Raw genomic sequence first — 18,234 nt, 5'->3', positions numbered from 1 at the left:
AAACAATTGTCAAAGGGGATCTGCAGCCGTAGGCCCAGCTCAGCCTCTACCAAACAAACTGAAATCCCAGAGGTACATTCTGCAAACTGCAGAAGACTTGGGGCCCTTAGTTTTCCCTCGTCTTCACTTTGCTTACACTGCTCCTCCTTCTCATCGCTCCCATCTCCACAGTCATCCACATGGTTGCACAGCTCATGCTTATAAATACAGCGATTGTTGTCACATCGGAACCGGTACGGTGATTCGCAGGAAACATCCACTGGAAGGCAAAACAGACAAGCAAGTTGAGAGTAGAAGTAGTATCTAAATGCTCTTGTGCCAGCACCAGGCTCGCTCCATTCATCCATTCATCTGTTCATTCAATGAACCAATCCACAAATCCACCTTGAGGATCCAGCACACACCATGTCACTGTGCTAGGAGCCAGAAACGATGCAGAACAAGACAGACACAGTCCTGGAACTCACAGAACTTTCATTCTAACAGGAAAACAGACTTTGCCAATTAACCATTCAATTATAACTTTGAGAAGAGCCACAAACCAGACCTGCTATCATGGCATCTATGGTGGCAAGGGGTGGGAGTTGGGGGTAGGGTACGTGGTGCTGATAGAGATCAGAAGAGGCTGGGGGAAGATTTGAAGTCAGGAAGGAGCACAGCCCATGTTTGGACCTGAATTATAATCCCTGCAGCCAGAGCACAGAATGAGGGGGACAATGACAAGCCATGAGGCTGGAGAGACTGGAAGGGACCATACATGAACACTTATCCTAATATTAAGAAGGCTGCTGTGATCTTTCTGACTGCAGTTGTCACTGACCCTCCAGAGCATGAAATTTCACACGGTGACAGACTTTCCTTCCTGAATGTGCTTACCTCTTACATTTAAAGTTGCTATTTCACAACTGACCTCTGACTCATCTTGTTGTCCAGAGTTAAACTTCTAGCTGATGCTTATGCACCTGTGAGGAACCCAAAGGTGGAACCCAAAGGTAGAACCCAGGTCCCTTACTTGTCCTCTGTTCAGGCCCCAGAGATTGGGTAATCTCAACATACACATGTCTTCCACATGGAAGGCTTTGGCTATCTGATTTCTCCTTCTGCCTTTGCATCACACACAGGAACAAAAGCAGAAACTCATGATAAGATCGGCTGGGGATAAAAAAGTCAGACCTAAGAGCTGATTCTTAGAAGTACTGTTAACAGAACTGTTGCAGAAATTCTTTGTTGTGAAAGATGTGCGCACATTATAAAACAGTGCTAGTCGCTTTTTAATGGGGCTGTGTCTCTGCCTCTCCACTTTTTAATGGGGCTGCAGGCACTTTATCTCATTGAGGGAGCAACTTCCTAAGTTCCACAGGGTGAAGGTATTTTTCAAGATCCATCAAGTTAAAAGCAAAACAGAACAGGGTTAATTCTTAACAAGAAAAGATGTGGCAAGAAAATGTGGAGATGCTGCTGTGAAAATATAATGGACCCTAATTAAAGTGCTCCAAAGGGAAGGAAATACTGACGTGGCATTTTTGTCCAATCCCCGGGCTAAAAAGGACAGGGATGAATGTCTGTCTAACATTCTAACATTCCCATGTTCCAAACAACGAACTGGGAAAGAAGACCAAGTAAAATGCATCCAGTTTTCAAACATTGTCCAACTGGCCTCTGGCATCACACGCCCCATGGAAAAAGCATTGAGATTTTGCCAGATGACACCACTCCCAAACCCGCCCTTCATCTCCCTCTTACGGCACAGGTGAAGTTCCTCATCAGAACCATCGCCACAGTCGTTATCGCCATCACATTTCCAAGGTGACGGGATGCACACGTGATTTTTACATTCGAACATAGTCGCTGAGCAATACGCACCATTGGGGAAGCGAGTGGCTGTTGGTAGAGAGGAGACAGATTCCAACTGTTAGAAAAAGTAACAAGTTTTGAAAAGGTAGGCTGTTATTCGTCCCGTAACTCTTTCCATGACAGCCTGTCTTCCTTATTCGAGATGGACTGTCACCTTCCACTGCCTGAAATTGTGATGGACTACCTCTTCAGGACCGTTGTCCCATCCCAGTTTTCAAAGACATGAGTCATTCTGCGGATGGCACTGGACTTCCTCTTCATAGGCAAGGGCACCTCTTCAGCTGTGTCAGCATTGGCCCTGTCCATCATCCATTTATATAGTTTCTCTGAAACCAGGATTTAAGATGTGGCAACTACATCCTTAACAATACCCATCACAGATCATCAAAAACAGTCCATATTTATTCAGTGATTCATAAAGACTAAACTGTGAATGATCATACTGACCTTCATTTTTAAGCTTTTTATATGCCATCACAAAATTCAGAAAGGTGTTAATGCTGTCAATTCAGTATGTTCTAATACCCAATCCAAGTTTTTTATACCCATCTATTCACTGCTTGAATGTTCTCGTTCACCTGAGGTGGGTTTTTTTTTTTTTCAATCAATGAATTTGTATTGCAGGTGATAGTATTTTTGTTAGCACAGATATTTACTATATTCTCTATTTAAAATATGGTCAATGAAATGCATCTGAATGACTACTAGGACTATTTGGGTATGATGACTCAGACCCCTAAGTGAACGCCAATGAGCGCCAAGGAGAAAATCCCTGCATCCTAGCCATTTAAGAAGTGGTGGCTGCTAGAGAGGTGGGGTCTAAAAGGCCATCTGCTGCATTTCAGATGATCAGGGCCCTGGGGGCCCAGACACTTACGACAAGCAGCTTCATCGGAGGCATCTAGACAGTCAGCCACTCCATCACAAGTCGACTGCTCAGGCACACAGTGTCCACTCTGACACTGAAAATACCCAGGCTGGCACGTCTTCATCTCTGAAGAGAAAAGACTGTCATTCCAAAAGGTCTCGTTCTTCTCAGACAGGTCTGGGGAACAGACTAACGAACTAACGACTTCATCCCATTCCTATCCAAACCCTATGACTAGTGCATGGCAAATGCACAGCTGTGTCTAGAAAAGGAATAAGTGCACCAAAACCACATTCAACATATGGAAATGGAAGTACCTCTCTCTCCCCTATTACATAATCTCTAGCATTTTCTCGGAAACCTGAATTCCTAGACCCAACCCTTAATGAGTCAAGAGCTATAAAAGTCACTTGGGGGTTATGATTCCTGGTCTAATGCCCCTGACTCCTACACCATGGAGCTACAGAAATATATCCCCCACAGACACTTTCAGGGAACAGTAGGAAAAATGAATGCTTTTGTTGTTGTCGTTTATAAGAACAATGCAGATTCAAGTCTGCTCCTAGGAAATATTTAAGGTAAAATGAGATTTTCAACAATTTCTTGCCCTTTTCGCCTATTACAAGTTAAGACTACTATAAGAATAAAGCATAGAAAATACAGAGGGGAAGGTACTGCGCTCTGGGAAGGCTTATGTATTACACAAAGTATAAAAAAATTGTTTTACTCTTAAAAAAACATACGAACTCTCACTTGAAGTCCTTTCTTCTGTTAACTATGCCGACTCTGGTACTACACCCCGTGGTAAGCCTCTGAAAGACCCGACAGTTACCACAGTCCTGCTCATCCGAGTTGTCGCCACAGTCGTTGTTATGGTCACAGACCCATCGAGAGGGAATGCAGCTGTGATCAGCACATCGAAATTCACTCTCCGAGCACTCCCGAGGGACTGCAAAGGAAAGCCACCCAGCCATCAGTGGGAACCAGGAATCATACACAGAAGACAAACTGGTGAGGGCCTGAGTATCCTCAGCATGCCGGCACTCCTGTGTCCCGAGTCCTAGCCATCTCCTTGAGCAGGCAGACTACGCGTCCTCCAAAACTAGACCTTCTACCTCAATTTTAAGAATGTGAAGAAGGGCCTTTATTAAGCCTTTTCTCCAAAGGTGATTTACTTGTAAGATAATTGTTGCTTTCATGATAGTCTAGATAACCTATAGGAGGTTATGAAAGCAACAATTATCATGAAAGCAACAATTATCTTACAACAATTATCTTAATCCTCCTATAGGATTAAACATTAACTTTCTCAAATTTAAAATTCCACTGGATCACACTTTTGTCTTGAGTTTTAGTCAACTGATATATTTCCTCAACTGCCTATGGAAAGTGGCAATCATTTCTTACTTCCAAAACGTGACTAAAGTTATCATGTATTGCATATTACAGGGCACCTAGCTGGTTCAGCTGGTAGAGAATGAGACTCTTGATCTTGGGCTTGTGAGTTCAAGCCTCACATTGGGAGCCTACTTAAAAAAACAAAAACAAAAACAAAAAAACCGTATTCCATATTAATCGATCTGAAATTGACATATACATGAATCAGTGACCTATGTTTAGAGCAGGGTAATATATCCAATTACTCAGGACTATCTAGTTTGATGTGACCCAAATCTTTGGCTTCTTATCCTTGACCTCCCTGTCCAATTCCTTATAGTCAGCACCTTCATTGGGAGAAAGAAACTAAAGCCTGACCTGTCATTTAATCACTAGCCCTCCTAAAATAGTCAGACATTCTGGGGTGGGCGGAGAGGGGAGGACAATCCTAAATACAAAATCTCTTTCCTCTGCTATTAAGACCATTTTGAGGCACTTAAGAAGCAAATTCTTTGGGTTAGCACCTTTGCTTCTAGAACTTCTCTTGGTCCTTATTTTTTTGTTTCTATTCTTTATCTTACTGTAATTGTCCTGTATTACAAGTCGCCTCACACTCTTTTTAGAAAAAAAGTTAGATATAAACAAACAAAACATATACTTGGGTAAACACCCTTCTCCCAAAACTTCATTATAAGCATCTTAAAGGGAGATGTTTCTGTCTTTAGTCAAAGAAAAAGTGGAAATGTACTAGTCAGGAGAATGCAAGCAATCAGGTAATTGTCACCCTACCCGTTTAGGAAGAATGGCATAGAGAACTGAATTATGGGCGAGGAACAGAAAGCACAACTCTGGCAGCACATAAAGACAGGAGAACCATGAACACTCACCACAGTTCTCCTCATCTGAGTGATCTCCACAGTCATTGTGCCCATCACACCTCCAGCGAAGAGGGATACAGTGGTGATTATTACAGCGAAATTCCCCGGAAGGTTTGCACGTCCTCTCCTCTACAAAGCACAGTCATTGCAAAGACTTCAGAAGCTGGAGGTCAAGAAATGCCAAGGTAGCACTGGCTTTCTTGTGAGACAACTGGAGAATTATGCTCCCATATTCTCAAAGCTTCCAGAGAGAGGAATGCTAACAGCATTCACGGTCAATATTCCTCTTTTGGCCAACCTGAACCTATCCTACTTCAACTTTAAACTGCTTTAAACTAGATTCATTCTTTTTTGGAGCAACTGCTCAAAAAATGAATTGACATCTGGCTTCTAATTTGCAACAAAGACCTGGAGAGGAAGATTAAGTGATGCTAACAGAACATTTCCATCTCACTGCCTTCAGTTGGTTAAATTCAGTGTTATTAAATTCAGTGTTAAAATAACCCATTATCTGCCTTTCTGCCAACTAAACCTAATATGCACTCACAGATATTCAGGTTTCCAGTTGAAGTGTATGGCTAATCTTGACAGATTCTATTAATTCATTTGACCTTCTGTCCCTAAGTTCTTTCCATGTTGCCAATGTGACTTAACAGCTTTCTCGTAGAAGATACGGACAGAGAGACATTCGGAATATGAAAATCTCCAAATAAGAAATGTTCTGATTTTGAATTATTCTTTTTAGAGATAGGTATCAAATCTTTTCTCTACCCCCTTCCATCAGTTTCAATAAATCTATAAAATTAGACAATTTAAACTTGTCAAGTGCAAATAACGATTCCACATTTAGGAGAAATTATGTAAGTTCCTAGTATCTTAATAATGTCTTCCCCAATTCCAACATTCCTCAGGATGGGATTTCATTTAAGAGGATATAAATTAAACTCCCCCAAAGTCCGCTAAATGCTTAAAAAAAAAAAAAAGTAACGTGTTACTAGAAAGATCAATAGATGATGCTTTTTCAGAGGTAATTGGAGGAGCAAGGACATGGGAAAGGCACTCTCCTCACCCAGAGCGCACCTGACGCTTCCGGGCTCTTGCCCCTCCCCCACACCCCTGCAGCCCCTCCTACCACAGCCTTGCTCATCGCTGTTGTCCCTGCAATCATCGAAACCGTTACACACAGCCCACTGTGGGATGCAGCGGTAGTTCGTTCTGCAGCTGAATTCTGTATGGTTGTCACAGCGATGGCTCACTGAAAAGACAGAAAAAAGCAAAGTTGGAACTGAATGTTCAGTCCAAAAGACACCTTCGCATTGTCATATGAAGGACCTGGTGCTGAGGAGGCAATTACCGTGTTACCAACTGGATTGATTCTGGCCACGTGTGTTGTTTTAGGTGTGATCTATTTACCCAGAGCAGAAAGCATCTTAAGTTTCCTCCCTGTCAAAGTATCCTTCATTTGTGTTACAGGATTAACTATGGGGCAGGGGGGTGGTGGAGGAGGGGAAGGCCTGGGCTTGAAGCAAAAAAACACCTGGGTGTCAGCTCTACCACTCAACAGAAACGTGACCAACTACTTAAGGTGAGCCTCAGTTTCCTCACCTGGAAAATGGAAATTGGTAAATGTACATTCCCTACTGGGCAGTGTTTCACTGAGGCTCAAATGAGAAAGTGCTAGACATACACAAATGGAAGTTCTTGTGATCGTATTTTGGAGAGTTAAGATATCCAGAGTACAGAGGAATGAGCCTCTTTTGGAACAAGGTCTGGTTCCACCTGCCAACCATACAGCTATACTTTCCTCAAGTGCCAGAATTAGCAGGGAGAGCCAAGACGGAGGGTGCCACGGGGCTGAAGTAGGGGCTTCCCTGTCATCTCGCAATCCACACGGGTCCTCCTGCTTTTCCATCCGTGCTCCCACATGTCCCTCCCGCAGAACTCACAGCATTCGGGCATGGGCTCATCCGAGTAGTCGCCACAGTCATTGTCCACATCACACTTCCAGTGCTGAGGGATGCAGTGATTATTAGCACACTTGAAGTAGCCCGGCCGGCAGAGCCGACTGGCACAGTTGTAGACATCTTCGTCCGAGTTATCCCCGCAGTCGTTCTCCAAGTCACACCGCCAGGCTTCGGGGATGCACCGTTTGTTGGCACACTGCCATTCGTTGGACTGGCAGCGGTGATGCTCTGCAAGGAGGGGCATTTGGTTGCGAGGTGTTATGGACAGACGTTCCTGATTTACATGGAGGGATCTTCGAGAGCTTCATCCTAACTTCTTTTTTAGAGTACTTTTGTCCTAATGCACTTATTATCAGCCAATACCACGACAACGTCAGTTATTCACTTGACTATTACTGACTCCTAAATTCTTAAATATCTTTCTCTTGCATGCAGAATTAGGGGTTAAAGACAGTGTCACTGATGGCCTACTGAATTCTGATGGCCACCTCCCATCCCTATTCTCCTAATGGACAGTATTTCTCAAACTTTGTGTTTGCTGCTATTGTCAGTGTGTTGTTTTCAGTTTTGCGGGTTTTCCCCCTTTGCTTTTCAAAAAATGGAAACACTAACAAATATCACATAAGCATCCTTAAAATGAGAGTAGGAAGCCCTCCTTTGGCCCCCAGTGTTCACTCTTGAGGAGGATTCCATGCACAGCACATGGCACCAAACCACCAAAGACAACACACCGTCTACCTCAACACTCTGCCTTGCGGAGACCCTAGTCTATCTTAAGAACCTCATAAAAATATAGGATGGGCTCTTGACTTTTTTCCTAGGACTCTAGACTGGTCTGGGGGTTAGGACGTGCAGAAAATCCCCACAGAATCAGGATTGTTCACAATCTACTACAGAAGTGGGCCAAAGACGGTAACTGAACACACCGCAGAGAATCTGGTCCTCGTCTGAGCCATCAGGGCAATCTTGGTGAGCATTGCACAGGAAATGTGAGCTGGTGCAGTTGCCGTCCTTGCACTGGAACTGTCCAAGCCGGCAGTAGCGCTGCGGGCAAAGCACCGGCTCGTCAGAGCCATCTGAGCAGTCTCTCTGCCCGTCGCACTTCCACCAGATAGGAATACACCTGCACAGAGAAAACACAGTGTTTCTCTTAGCAAAGCACAGGGGGTAGAGGCTACCTGAAGAGAAGACATCAAAACTGAATTCCAGGTAATTACACGCATGAGCTCCTTTACTGTGGTGTATTTTCAGAGAAAACATGACTAGAGGAGATGGACCACGTTTGTTAAGACCCAAATTCATGCTGAGAAAATGCTCTGACCTAATGATTACATTCCTGCCACAGAACACAGTGGACTATGTGTGTAGGGCTATGGTTCTGGTAGCAGGAAATGGTTGGGACTGTCGGCTGGGGTGACATAACAGACTGGTGGGTACTGGTTGGGAAGGCAGAAGGCATTTACATTTATTGAAAGCCTGGGTCAAGATCAATAAATGCTAGATTCTTAATCTAAGGTATTTTATTTAATCATCAAAACAATCTGCCATTGGATCTTAAATGCAATGGTTTGCATTAATGTCTCCTCCCTCTGACTCAGTATCCCCAGTCACCAATGGATTATGGCCACTGTGGCCATGTTTTGTAACAGATACAAATAATCAAAAGTGGATGTAAATGTGTAATCCTGGATCCTCCGGCATAATACTAAGAAGCTAGGCCAGTGTATGAGTGTGAAAGACAGAGAAACTCTACCACTTATTTTTTCCAGATTTTTATTTAAATTCTATTTAGTTAACATATAGTGTACCTGTAAGTTTCAGAAGTAGCATTTAGTGATTCATCACTTACACATAATACTCAGTGCTCAGCTCAAGTGTCCTCTTCTTAATCCCCATCATTCATTTAGCCCACCCCCAACTACCACCCCTCTAGAAACCCTCAGCTAAGTCTTTTTAAAAATACAGTTAATTAACATACAGTGTATTAGTTTCAGAGGTAGAGTTCAGTGATTCATCAGTCTTATAAAACACCCAGTGCTCATTACATCACGTGCCCTCCTTAATGTCTATCACCGAAATACCCCATCCCCTAACCCTCTCCCCTCCAGGCAACCTTCCATTTGTTTCCTATGATTAAGAGTCTCTTATGGTCTGTCTCCCTCTCTGACTTCATCTTGCTTTTGCCCTTCCTTCCTCTATGATCCTCCGTTTTGTTTCTTAAAGGCTTTGCTTCCCTTTCTTTTTTCCCCCTTCCCCTACGTTCACCTGTTTTGTTTCTTAAATTCCATATATGAGTGAGATCATATGGTATTTGTCTTGCTCTGACCAATTTATTTTGCTTAGCATAATACAGTCTAGCTCCATCCACATCACTGCAAATGACAACATTTGATTCTTTTTTGATGGCTGAGTAATACTCTCTCATATGTATACCACATCTTTCTTTATCCATTCCTCAGTCTATAATTTAGCTATTCTTGATGAGGCTGCTTTAACTTCACGGTGCATGTGTTCCTTCAAATCAGTCTTTTTTTATCTTTTTGGTAAACACCTAGCAGTGTGATCGCTGGGTCATAGGGTAGCTCTTAACTTTGTGAGGCGCCTCCATCCTGTTTTCCAGAGTGGCTGCACCAGTTCGTATTGCAACCAATGGTGTAGGAGGGCTCCCCTTCCTCCACATCCTCGTCAACACCTGTTATTTCCTGTATTGTTAATCTTAGCCATTCTGACAGGTATGAAGTGGTATCTCATTATGTTTTGGTTTCAATTTCCCTGACGATGTGTGGTATTGGGCATCTTCTCATATGTCTACTGGCCATTTGGATGTATCCTTTGGGAAAAAAATGTCTGTTCATGTCTTCTCCCCATTGCTTAACTGGATTATTTGTTTCTTGGGTGTTGAGTTTTATAAGTTTGGATATTTTGGATACTGACCCTTTACTGGAAATTCTACCACTCTTAAGGTCCACTTTTCAGTGTACACAATCTTGATCCTGACACCTAAGACAATTTATTAGAAATTAAAAAAAAAAAAAAACCACGTAGTTTCTAGCTCCTTCTCTACAAAGAAATACTTGCATACATTTTGCTTAACAAACTGCTTCTATCCATGAAAGAAATTATCTGAGATTGGAGACTTGAGTGTCTTGGCGCATTCCAAATGAGCCACATTAACTATCCCAAATCTTAATTCATTAGGAAACTCCCATCCCCTGGACCCTCAAAGTTCTGTGTGTGTCCATCCAAGGGGATGGAGAGGCAGTGGGCAGAGGGAAGAGCAAGCCTTACTTTTCACTGTTGGCACACCGGAACTGGGTGCTGGAGCACCTGGGCACGCAGACATAGAGGGTACCCAAACGAAGGGTTTGGAAGTCATCTGGACACTCACAGGTGAATCCATTTCCTCCTGCTCTGATGAGGCAGAGATGAGAACAGCCACCATTGTTGGTACCACAGGGATTGCTCACTAGTCGAAGGAAAATATGTTAGTTCACTTAGAATATCCAACACACATGAATTGATTGCCCACCTCATTAAACTAGTCATCGCTCAGTAAGAAAAATCATACCAAAGTTTCACGCTTTTTCGCAAAATTCATAAATGGGACAGATGGCAGAAGTGTAAGCAATGCTGTGCTTTGAGAAAACGGATCTATGTGCAACCAGAAGTGAGACATACCCGCTGGTGTTCTGGGCTAGAAAAGATGTGTTTCTCAACATCTTTGGAGAGTGGATGGGAAACTTAGCTTACATTCATGTGGCTAGACCTAACAGTTTTAATTTCTAGCAGATGCTATATTCTCTCATTCTAAGAATATGGGCAAGAGAAGTATGGCCAAGAATGAGATGGACAGGTAAACTGTGTGGCATCTTTACTAATTTACTGGGTCACCACTTGTAGATGGAAATTAATTTGAACTTCTTTATAAATGGATATAGATAGATACACATGTATGCATGTATATATATATTTTAATTAAGTAAACTCTATACCCAACGTGGGGCTCAAACTCATGATCCCAGATCAAGAATCACATGCTTTACCAACTGAACCAGCCACGTGCTCCTAATTCGAATTTTCACTAAAATAATATAAAGAATATTAACTTCCGGGGTAGGGGGAGACCCTGAGTATCTTTTATTTTGCCAATTCTCATTTTTCCTTACTTTCAAGCTTACCCCATTTTAAACAAAACACAACAAAGGAGGCCAAAAAAAATCCATTCTGGAGTAAATTCTGAACTTTTGCTAGATTATCTATAAATCATGAAATGGCTTTAACTACATGATGAGGAATATAAGTTCACAAGAAAAAAAATATAATGAGACACTGTGTTGCTCTTAACATTATTACCTTCCAGATGACAAGCATATGTTTAACACACAAAATTTAATATTCAAATAGAAATTTACTAAATTGTGTTCTATAATTATTCTCACTTTCTTTTAAACATTTCTTTTAAATCAATCATTTTAATGGATTAATCTGGGTATTAGGGAATGACTGTTTATCTCTTGTTATAATTTATTGTGGTTACATAGGAAATGCCCTTATTTTTCAAGGATGTTATCTTAAATATTTAGGAGTGGAATATCACGATAGTTTTTTTTTTTTTAAGATTTTATTTCAGGGCACCTGGGTGGCTCAGTTGTTAAGTGTCTGCCTTTGGCTCAGGCCATGATCCCAGGGTGCTGGGATGGAGGCCCCCATCTTGCTCCCTGCTCAACAGGGAGTGTACTTCTCCCTCTCACTCTCCCTCTGTGCACTCTCTCTCTCACAAATTAATCAATAAAATCTTAAAAAAGAAAGAACATAGTACAGGAGCGTCTGTTGGCCGTATTTGCCACCACTTAAGAATATACACTGTGAGTGAAGTCAACTAGAAGATGGAGGAGCCAAGGGATCGATTAATGCCTAATCGAATTATTTGAACACTTCCCAAATCAAACTATGCCCTTGACTTGCCAGTTATGAAATCCTTGTGCTTTGAGTCCATTTACAAGCAGATCTAAAACAGGCAGATCTCATTCGTAGCGATAGGCCTCAGACCAGTGGTTGCCAGGAGCAGTCAGAAGTCATGGACAGGGAAGATGCACAATGCAAGCTTGTCAAAAGTCACTTGACATGTATGTGTGGATCGAATTCTGGACTCTATTTTCTCCAATCTTAAGTCTATTCTTACTCCAGTACCATGCTTTGATTACCCCCCCCCACCCGCTTCAGCAACCCTCAGTGTGTTTCCTAGCGTTCAGCATCTCTTATGGTTTGTGTCTCTCTCTGATTTCATCTTATTTTATTTTTCTAACCCTTCCCCTTTGTTCATCTGTATCTTAAATTCCACATACGAGTGAAATCACATGATATTTGTCTCTGATTTATTTTGTTTAGCATAATACCCTGTGGTTCTATCTACATCTTTGCAAATGGCAAAGTTTCTTTCTTTTTGATGGCTGAGTAACATTCCATTGTGTATATATACATCTTTATCCATTTATCTGTCAATGAACACCTAGACTTTTTCTGTAGTTCGGCTATTGCTTCTATTAACATTGGGGTTCAGGTGCCACTTTGAATCACTGTTTGTATCCTTTGGATAAATACCTAGTAAAGCAATTTCTGGGTCATAGTTCTATTTTTAAGTTTCTGAGGAACCTCCATCCTGTTTTCAACATGGCTGTACCAGTTTGCATTCCCACCAACAGTGTAAGAGGGTTCCCCTTTCTCCACAACCTCGTCAACACTTATTGTTTCTACAGGTTTTATTTTAGCCATTCTGACTGGTTTGGCGCACTTTAAAATACTTCAGTCACTTCAGCTCAGAAAATACAGCAACACAACAACTGTTAATTCTTATCAAAAATGAAAACCCAGATTGATCTTTAAGAGTAAACCAGGTGTTAAGGGGGAAAAAAAGTTGTAAGCAGGTTTTCCCATATGTTTCGTAATAAACATTACCACATTAACAACATTCTCTTTGTAAATCATCATGTTTACTCTTAAATAAGAATGGCATGCGGAGAAGCTAAAGCAACTGGGCCAAACTTCCACACACTCACCAATTGGCTGCCTGTATGGATGATATACGCGGATGTCAAATGGTTTGTGTGTTGTGTTCACCAGCACAACCCTATCTGATCCATCATATTTGTTTCCCTTTTCAACTGTCCTTGTATTCCAGTCGGTCCAATAAATAGTATCTTCAAAAATGGTGATAGCAAAGGGGTGAGACAGCGTTCCGTCATATACCGTGTGCCGATGGCGGCCCTCCAAATCAGAGTACCTGGGGCAGAAGAAGAGTCACTCAGTCAAGCTAATCTTTCTTCCAATGACATTAATGACAGATGCACTGACAAATCAATAAAATTCTACCTTCTCAGGGTACCTACAGCCCAGATCCTCCCCCAAACTCCTAGACTCTAATTAAAACAAAAGCTAAGCTTAAAACATATTTTGGACTAAACGAAACATGCAAAAATTGAAAAAGCCATGCTCAAAGAATTGTAATAGCCACAGTTGTTCAACCATCTCTTAATTCCTAACCACAGCTGCTTTGCTGGACATACAGCTGGTTCAGCTCTTAGAGGCTTATAACCGCTCCGATTAATGTTCTCCATTCAACATCCCTGGGACACCATTTTCGTTTCCTAAGTCACTGGAAGAAATTAGAGGAGGGCAATACAAAGCTGGAATTTTGCCTTTTCATGAACATTTCTGAGGAGAAGCTGTTCTTAGGAAATACCAAGATTCTTGGTGTCACATGCGAGGAATATGCCAACTCAGATAGAGTACAGGCCTGCAGGCTTCACTCTGCTTACTGTGGCAGCACATTTATTATTAATCATGCCCTAGGCTCTATTTCTGAATACTTTTCCAGACAATTAAAATTCCAGAGGAGGTTTTCTGATTTCAAGGTATCACAGAGCATCCATGGCCAGATTTCCAGTCCTTCCAATTCCAATATCTCACTCATTCTATGAGTCTATGTCAAAATACTGGTATTTTAATATTTTACAATTTTAGACTAGACCCTAAAATCCAAAAAGGAAGTGGGGAGAGCTAGCAGCTAATAAATTTGATGCTAGCCATAAAAAATTAAAAAGGCTGTCCAAAAATGACAATTTATGTGAACTTATAGAAGCCATAGGAAAACTTCAAGACCTTCATGGCCAATGTTACAGGACAATTAGATCTCAATTTTAGAAATGAACAGTTTAAAAGGAGGACAAGGAAATTAAGATGAGTTGAGGACTAAGCTGTCTGCAATAGAGGAGAGATTACTACCTCTATTCTCTACAGGAAAATAAAAGAAGTAAAAGCACCAGGACAAAAACCTGATGGATCTGGCTTCAACGTTCATACTCTTTCTACTATACCATAACCACAGAGCTCAGTATTTCCTATAGGCAGTTTTAGTTGAAAAGGACTTCAGAGTGACTTCTAACACGGAGACCAGTTAGAATCTACATGGGAATAACACATTAGCAATACAAGTCCTAGTATTTGGAATAAATAGTTGCTTGGTTCACTTTATTCTGTTCTATTTACGTACTCAATGTAACCCAGGTGGGCATCTGCCCAGTAGAGTAGATCATTGGTGTAATCAATGGTGATGCCATTGGGCCACTCTATCTTGGTAGAGATAATCACAGACTTATTCCTTCCATCCATGCCTACTCTCCCAATGTAGGCTCGGTCAGCCCAGTCTGCCCAGTAGACATGCCTATTGGAGGAAACACAAAAGGTCAGTCCCTGAAGTTAAAAAAGTCAGTAGCCAAAAGACATAACTCTTCTCCAATCAGAATTCTACACACTGTCTCAGAAAGGAAAAAAAAAAAATGACAGAAAATAATCTAAAAGTGGATGATGTATAGGAAATGCTCAAGAATGAACATGATTAACTGGGCATTTCAGTGGATTTGACATGTAGAGTCAAGTAAAGGTGGGTTGTTTTTTGTTTTTTTGTTTTTAACTACAATTTCTCTGCATGCAGCCAAAACAGGTAATCTGAAAAGTGAAATGGTGTGTCATGGCAAAGAAAACAGAAGAGCTGATGAATATCATTTGAGGATGCCATGCTTCTACCCATTACAACTAAACCATTTACCAGTTAGGAAGAGCAGAAGACAAATCCCAGCAAGATACTGGCCTTGAGATAACTATGTCAACAGCCTTTTTGGTGACAGAGGCAGAATATGGGCATGAGAGAAGAGCCCAGGATTACAGGGAGACAATACCCGTATCTCGGGTGAAGGACAATTCCTCTGGGATGATCAAAGCAGAAGGTATTGTTGTCATCCACACAGTGCTCAGCCAACTTGCGGCGGTATCGACCATCAAGGTCAGAGACAGAGAGGCAATTCAGGTAGGAATCCACCCAGTAGAGCTTTCTGAAATGGAAAGCCAGGAGTTACGACGACAGACGTTTTGCTTGGGAAACAGTATATAGTAGTCACTGAACTTCCTATCCAAGCTACAGTGGAATCCCAAAGCACTTCCCCCAAGAAAACAGTGGGGGAAACAGGAAATGGACTTCCCCGCAAAGAGGCAGAAGATTCAAGAGCGAGCTATAATTCCCACTGTCACATAGGGAATTCTGGGGCCACACCTCACACAAGGATTCTGGCTTTACTTTCTTAATGCAGCATAAGCATCCTTCCCAGGCAAGGTAAGAGTTTAGAGGAGCAGGGATGTGGAAGAGAGAGGCATTAAGTGTTGTGAACCACAGTTTAAATGGTAGAGCCAAGGAAACAGACTTATCTAAGTGAATTATTGAGACTGCATGAAGGAACTCTGAATTATGGCCACAAGCTTAGATTTGATTCTCTATTGGTTATAATATACTTTTTAAAACCATTTCAACTTTTAGAGAGCTCCTCAGTGTTTTCTTACCTGGCCACCCAGTCCACAGCCAGACTTTCTGCAGCTGGTAGTCTGTGATTTATGATTGTCTCCCTGTTTGTCTTATTTAGAAACATTCTCTCAATGACTTTATTCTCCGTATCAATCCAATACAATCTCTTTTCTACTCGGTCAAAATCGAGGGCCACAGCATTGCCCAGTCCTTGCAAAATGAGGGAGTAAAAATGGCCATCTGTAGTGAGATTTCTCAAATAGTAACGGTTGCTAAAAATGAGATAGGGCTCGATGTTACTGTTCTGCCGGCAGCTCTTTCCGTCTGGTTCTCGGATGTAGCCTGGGGCACACTTACAGATGTAGGAGCCCATTACATTCTCACACATCTGACTACAGACAAAGGGTGTCTCCTTGCATTCATTAATGTCATTGCAACTCCGTTTGTCAGCCAGAAGCTTGTAACCAGGAAGACAAGAACAATAGAAACTGGTGAGGGTGTCCGTGCAGTTTTGGTCACAGCCACTGAGCCAAGGGTCACTGCACTCGTTAACGCCTGTAAGTAAAAGACAGGTATTAAAGATGCTAAAATGTCCACAATATACCCACCAGAGTGGTCCAAAGTCAAGCTTCCCTCTGGACAGCCTACTTATTAATGAAACATGCTAAAAGAATACAGACAATAAGGGTTTTCTAAAAGCCAGAGATACTCAAAATTCCCTATTTCTCAACTTCCTCCCCAATTAATCCTTCACCAGTGGTTTTAACAACTAATATAATGAACAAGCTTATGTCTGACTTCTAATCCTACAGCTGCCAATCTCCTTGTAACCAATAATTTAAAAAGTAACATGGCAGGAGAGAGAAGAAAGTAGAGCTGAAGAAAAGCGCCTGGCCAGTGGTGTGCTGGTAAAACAGATCTCAGGGGTAGGGAGATGCTTTAATTTGTAGCATCTTCCATTTTGGCCATGTGACTCTCATACCATGGCCAATTTCAGGTTACCAGAGTGACCTCACTGGACACAGAGCTGGAAGAGATGCATACATTTGGCTCCCACAAGATAGGATGAGCCACCCAGCAGTCCACTGGGTGTCCTTCTGGCTGGTCCTGTGTCACATGGCCAAGCTCACCCAGAAACTATCTACATAGGGAAGAGAGTATGTTCCTAGTAATTATATTTTATAAATGCCCAACTGGTTTACCCATGAAGGTTGGAGTGAGAGGGAGTTTAAAACTCTCCCATCACCTGAAGATGAAAATGAACAGGGGAAGGAATCCTAGTAGAGGGAGACCTCAGAGAAGTCGTTTCAAGGGTTCAAAGTGATTGTCCTGCTTAACAATGGTGTTAGCTACTAATGGTATGAATCTACTCATCTTCTATTTTCTGTAATGACTGCCTAACTGATGAGTTAGCCTAAAAATGTTTGTGTACTAACTTCATATACTAAGAAACGCTTGCCTTTTGATAAAAAGAACAAAGACAAGCAATAGTCATTTTCTGGTAACATTCTACTTAGAGGACAACTGGAAAAGTCCTGGTGAGTCATGAAGTGTTGAGAAACCACATTCAGTTCCCTGGTTTTCCTTTTCCCAAATCCTCTGTTATACTCACCACATCCTTTCTCATCACTGTTGTCCAAACAGTCATCTAGGCGGTTGCAGATTTTCACCATATCGATGCAGTTCCCATTGTCACACTTGAACTGATGAGGGGGGCACGTGGTCTCTGGAGTGTGGCACAGGTGCTCCAGCTCATCAGACCCATCACCACAGTCGTTCTCCCCGTCACACATATACTGCTTATAAATGCACATCCCGTTCTGACAGGTGAACTTGTTCTCGCTGCAGGTGGGGTAGGAGCAGTCCCTCTCATCGCTGTAGTCCCCACAGTCATTGCGCCAGTCACACCTGTGTGATGAGACCAGTACCACTCCTGGAGAGGCTGACAAGTCCCAACTATCACACGCTCAGGGCCTTGCTTCCTCCTCTGTCTACCTGAATGTCAGACCGAGCATTTCAGTCGCAAGGTTACCCATGTCCTTAGTTCTCCCTCTCCTGGAATCACTATCTACCCCACCAATCTCCAGTTCCAGAAGAATCTAATATTTAGCATTCTATATGATCTCTCCAGGTGCTGGTGGCTACCATTAGAAATGGCAATCTAGAGATATTAAAAATAACTGCATTCATTTTTTAAGCAGTCAACAAATTAAACATAAACTCATAGTTCTGGTGTTCATCAGATCTGTTCATGAGACAATGAGATGACTTATGGGCACAGGCAAATTCCTAGGCAGCCAGATGACAGAAGTGCCCACATCCAAATGAACATGTATTATACATAGGAAGATCACTATGTGTCCTCCAAGAACATGTATGTATCTTCCGCTCGGAGTAATGGTTACATTGTCCTGTTCCTTCCACCTTTAATCGTAATACCCT

The 18,234-nt window shown here is 42.0% G+C and overlaps 1 protein-coding gene across 1 annotated transcript in view; it reads right to left on the bottom strand.

The window, feature by feature from the left end:
- The window catches only part of LRP2 (LDL receptor related protein 2), a 200,754-nt gene that overhangs the window by 31,797 nt on the left and 150,723 nt on the right, over positions 1–18,234 (bottom strand). The window contains exons 49-62 of the mRNA XM_059167105.1: positions 17,405–17,700; positions 15,831–16,347; positions 15,176–15,328; positions 14,491–14,661; positions 12,998–13,221; positions 10,230–10,407; positions 7,868–8,064; positions 6,924–7,169; positions 6,110–6,232; positions 4,987–5,106; positions 3,555–3,671; positions 2,732–2,848; positions 1,744–1,881; positions 137–259 (exon numbers count right to left, since the gene is read on the bottom strand). Of these exons, the coding sequence (XP_059023088.1) occupies positions 137–259; positions 1,744–1,881; positions 2,732–2,848; positions 3,555–3,671; positions 4,987–5,106; positions 6,110–6,232; positions 6,924–7,169; positions 7,868–8,064; positions 10,230–10,407; positions 12,998–13,221; positions 14,491–14,661; positions 15,176–15,328; positions 15,831–16,347; positions 17,405–17,700 (2,720 nt within the window). The remainder of the gene's footprint in view (positions 1–136; positions 260–1,743; positions 1,882–2,731; positions 2,849–3,554; positions 3,672–4,986; positions 5,107–6,109; positions 6,233–6,923; positions 7,170–7,867; positions 8,065–10,229; positions 10,408–12,997; positions 13,222–14,490; positions 14,662–15,175; positions 15,329–15,830; positions 16,348–17,404; positions 17,701–18,234) is intronic.

The sequence above is a fragment of the Mustela lutreola genome, chromosome 3 (genome assembly GCF_030435805.1).
Source record: "Mustela lutreola isolate mMusLut2 chromosome 3, mMusLut2.pri, whole genome shotgun sequence".
Classification (NCBI taxonomy): domain Eukaryota; kingdom Metazoa; phylum Chordata; class Mammalia; order Carnivora; family Mustelidae; genus Mustela; species Mustela lutreola.
Note: the sequence above shows the minus strand (reverse complement) of the source record. Positions and strands in the feature narration are given on the sequence as shown.